The sequence below is a fragment of the Pollicipes pollicipes genome, unplaced genomic scaffold (assembly GCF_011947565.3).
Source record: "Pollicipes pollicipes isolate AB1234 unplaced genomic scaffold, Ppol_2.1 Scaffold_4740;HRSCAF=5597_pilon_pilon_pilon, whole genome shotgun sequence".
Lineage (NCBI taxonomy): Eukaryota > Metazoa > Arthropoda > Thecostraca > Pollicipedomorpha > Pollicipedidae > Pollicipes > Pollicipes pollicipes.
In genome coordinates, this window is record NW_023596545.1 from 41,219,382 (window position 1) to 41,223,415 (window position 4,034).

The 4,034-nt window shown below is 54.5% G+C and overlaps 1 protein-coding gene across 1 annotated transcript; it reads left to right on the top strand.

Moving 5' to 3' along the window:
- Positions 1-2,195: 2,195 nt before the first annotated feature.
- LOC119098403 (GTP-binding protein Rit2) lies at positions 2,196-3,778 on the top strand (the record flags this gene model as incomplete). The annotated part of the gene is given in 3 exon segments (XM_037221318.1): positions 2,196-2,294; positions 2,825-2,918; positions 3,510-3,778. Coding segments are annotated over 3 exon segments (462 nt in total), but the record flags the coding sequence as incomplete, so codon positions are not given.
- Positions 3,779-4,034: the final 256 nt, after the last annotated feature.

Sequence of the window (4,034 nt, forward strand, 5' to 3'; positions counted from 1 at the left end):
GTAACCTAAATACATTCGCATTGTTATCTTCCAAAGGAACGATTTCGGATCCAGCAAAGCCTACAGATAACAACCTTCCTCAGGCAAGAACTTGGACGGAGAATCATCCCTTCCTGAGCTGTCGGGTTTCGAGAATATTTGCGATGCAAGTTGCTCAGTCCTCTAGCTGGAGTCTGCTTGCCAAAATAATAGGTTTTGAAACTCTGCGCGAAGCAGCGATCCCGCTTTGACCGAAATCTCCAACTCCCCAATCGTCTCTTGGGAAGCTGCAGATCTGACTACGGGACTTCTCCCGCTGTTACCGCGGCAGACATGTTCCGTGTCACTGCCTTCCCCAGTTTCGAACGCCCCCCCCCCCCCCCCCTCTGACTGCTCGGACCGGGACACCGGGTGCCGCCGTAGATGCTCCCAGTATCGAGATCTGCCATCTGGCACTGGCCATCTCCATAGATACTGTGTGTGCGGTGTTCGGTTGGGCGGAACAGCCATGCAAATCGTGGTCTGTATTCGGCCCTGGTGTCGAGCGGGACCCATGGAGACAGGCGGAGGTGGCGTCGCGGCGCGTGGCGTCGGCATGCCTGGCTGACGCTCGCGGCTGGGGCGGACTCCAATGATGTGTGGGGCTTTCAGGCAGCACGCATTCAAACGCTTTATAAAAGTTGCTCTCGATGTAACGCGGCGTGGTATGTCTCCGTGGATAATTGCAAGCTGGGTTGAATGAGCTTTGCATGGAGGAGAAATGCTACTTTATCAGGCTAAGCGCGACCAGTTTTAGCCTGCCGAAGATTGTTTCCGTTGTGCTTACGATATGACATTTTTTTAAGCACGCACTTCATCTACGGTTATGACGTGCAATTACGGGGGAAAGCAGCAGAAGACAGGCTATGTCATCTTTGACAAGAAATGGATGAAATAGATCAAATCGTTCCGAAAACGGCACACAACGCCGATCGTGTTCTTCACTTTATTGTTTATTTTATGTATTGTGCTCAAACAGGCGGAATGTGTTGTGTTCTGTTGTGTCGTAGTACATTTCTGGTCAGGGCACGGCTTGAGTAATATTTGAACAGTTTAAACTTACCTTTAAAAAGTCACACGTCATTTTCCCTCTCGAACGACGAAAAATTGTGACCATAAATACCAGCTTTGGACCCTACCATACGGAAATAGTCGAGATATGGCCACTGTGGCATGTTGTCAATGAAGTCAAATCAGTGAAGTGAAGTCAAATGAAGTCGAAGCCTGCTGTCTAATTAGCCTGTTACGTGTCATTGCATATCGACACAGTACGTCCACATCCTCACGCAAATCCCACCAAGTGTGTGCATGTGTCCCGTCCCGGAGGTCAGGCCCGCTCAGCTCTGACTCCCCCCCCCCCCCCCGACCAGCGACCTGCGTTAGCTGGGAACAGAGATGCCGGCGCCCGTGTTCGCTGGCGATTCTTGGTCTGTGCGGTGTGTGTGGGCGGCCGGTGTCTCAGCCCCGCTGTGTTTGCTGGCGATTCTTGGTCTGTGCGGTGTGTGGGAGCGGGCGGTGTTTCAGCCCTGCTGTGTTCGATGGCGATTATTGGTCTGTGCGGTGTGTGGGAGCGGCCGGTGTTTCAGCCCTGTTGCCTATGGTGTTGTTGCCCCGCGGTGCGCTGTCGACGGCCATGATAACTAACGAATACCCTGGCTGCGGCTCGGCCAGCAACATTGTAACTACAGCTAACTTTCGAGCACGCCGGGGCAGACCGTTTTGTCTGGGCGCAGCAAGGTCCGTGCGCTGTGTCCTCGGTACGCCTCTAGTGTATTTCAGATTTACTGTATAATCGCAATCTATAGTTTTTTGGATGACTTCAGAGCACAGAGACGACGGAGTGAGGGTGGTCGACACTAGTGTCACAGTAACCAGCTCTCAGTGCTCGTCCACTGGGCATGATGATTGGGAATGGGGCCAGTCCCTGTCGATGTCCGTGCGCTGCACCTCAGTTAGCGTCCCCACAAATATTTGTACCACCACATGATGATACCACCACCGTACGGTAATGGCGCCCAGCTGTTATTGCTCACTGGCTCGGTCAACTGGTAGCAGCGCCATACCGCCAACTCAGGTGGGTGCAGTTTCCTGTTCAGCTGGAGGGGCTCCGACCCTTAACTACACCCGTACACCCCTGGTCGAGGATACCTGACTAAATCAGACGCCGTCCGCTTCAGCTTGACGACAGCATCGTGACGCACGACCCAGACGCGTTCATCGTCGTGTACAGCGTGACGGAGCCCAGCAGCGTTCAGTATGCCGACCAAATCCTGCAGGTAATCCCCCGGGTCGCGTCGGGTCGGCACTGCGGTTGGAACTAGGTTAGGGACGCAGGGACTAGAGCCGCCGGCATTGACTCTGTCAAGCCGATATCAACGTATCAAACTAATGCATTCCATTAGTTCCACAGTGCTGAGCGCGGTCCTTTCAGAACGCCGGAGGATTTTTCAGAACGCGGTCTTACCCTGTTTACTGCTTTCTATTTTCGGGTGTATTTGCGATGTAATGTCCTGTCTCCTGACGAGCCAGTTGACTCCGCCGTGGTCTTGTGTAAAGGTGGCGACCTTCACTGGGCCAATTACCCGCTGACACGATATATATATATATATATATATATTATATATATATATATATGTATATATATATATATATATATATATATATATATATATATATATATATATATATATATATATATGGTACGATATATAATAACAGCGCTGGTACTCGACGCTGAGACGGCGTTTTCCACGGAGCTTCTTCTGCGGCTTCCGCTCCGCTGAGCCGGCACCGTGTGACGTTTCAGACGCTGTGGAAGATGTCTGCCGTCGCCAACAAGGCCGTCATCCTGGTCGGTAGCAAGTCAGACCTGGTCCGCAGCCGCATGATCACGGCAGAGGGTGAGTCGCGTGGTTGAGCCCTTCCTCTCCATCATCCCGTAATCCGAGTATTTACCCGGTGAGCTTTCATGCCGCGTGTGAGATGAGCTTATTACCCTCATAACCTTGCTGAAAACCTTCGGGGAGGGAGATGAACATCAGACAAACGGAGATGCACATAGGCTGTCTATGGTATTTGAAATTGTCCGACGTCTGTAGGATCAGGGAGCGTTGAAGTGTGTCGGTGTTCCTTGCCCGCGGCACGAGTAAGCACAGAGACGTTTCGCCTTCGTGTCGATTCGACATAAGCACGGAAACGTTTCGATTTCGTTTCGATTCGACATAAGCATGCAGGACATGTTTTGATTGTACATTGCCCACCCCCATCGGCTCAGTCGGAATGGATGGAGGCACAACCGAACTACATCGCCAGCGACATAAGTCTTCTGAATGTCGTGTTGCGGTGTGATTCAGCATCTCTGACGACTCGTGAATCCCTTCACGGCGTATCGCAATCGTTGAGGCCCGGCGGCCGTCGTCGCTAGTGGTCCCACGGGTCCAAGAAGACCGTTCTCAATACCGCGGCTGACATCACCGCGCCTTGCATTCCAGCTGGCCGCAAGTTGGCCAACACGTACGACTGCAAGTTCATCGAGGTGTCGGGCGGTCTGGACCACCGGGTGGACGAGCTGCTGGTCGGCGTGCTGTCGCAGATCCGGCTGAAGCGTAGCTGCCGGCTCAGCCGGTCGCGCTCGCTGGGCCGGCGCAGCTGTCGGCTGCACCGTGGCGCGCGCCACACCTCCAGCGTCAAGGGCCTGCTGCACGTGATGTGCGGGGCCGAGCCACGCTCCAAGTCCTGCGAGAACCTGCAAATTCTCTGAGGCGCCGACGCGCGGCGGCGCTTGGGCCGGGCTGGGCCGGGCGAGCGCGGCGCTCGGCCGGGCGATCGCCGCCTGTGAGGACGAGAAGAAAGGACGGAGGGCGGCGGCGTTCGTGGGTGGGAGGGTCTGGCCGACACGTGCCGCGGACCATATTTGGGGTGGAGTAGCGGAGGACGCCGCTCCTATTGCCGTCAAAACGAGGCTGTTCGGGGCTGCTGGGCGCCGATGTCATCCGGGAGCGTTTGTTGGAATTAGC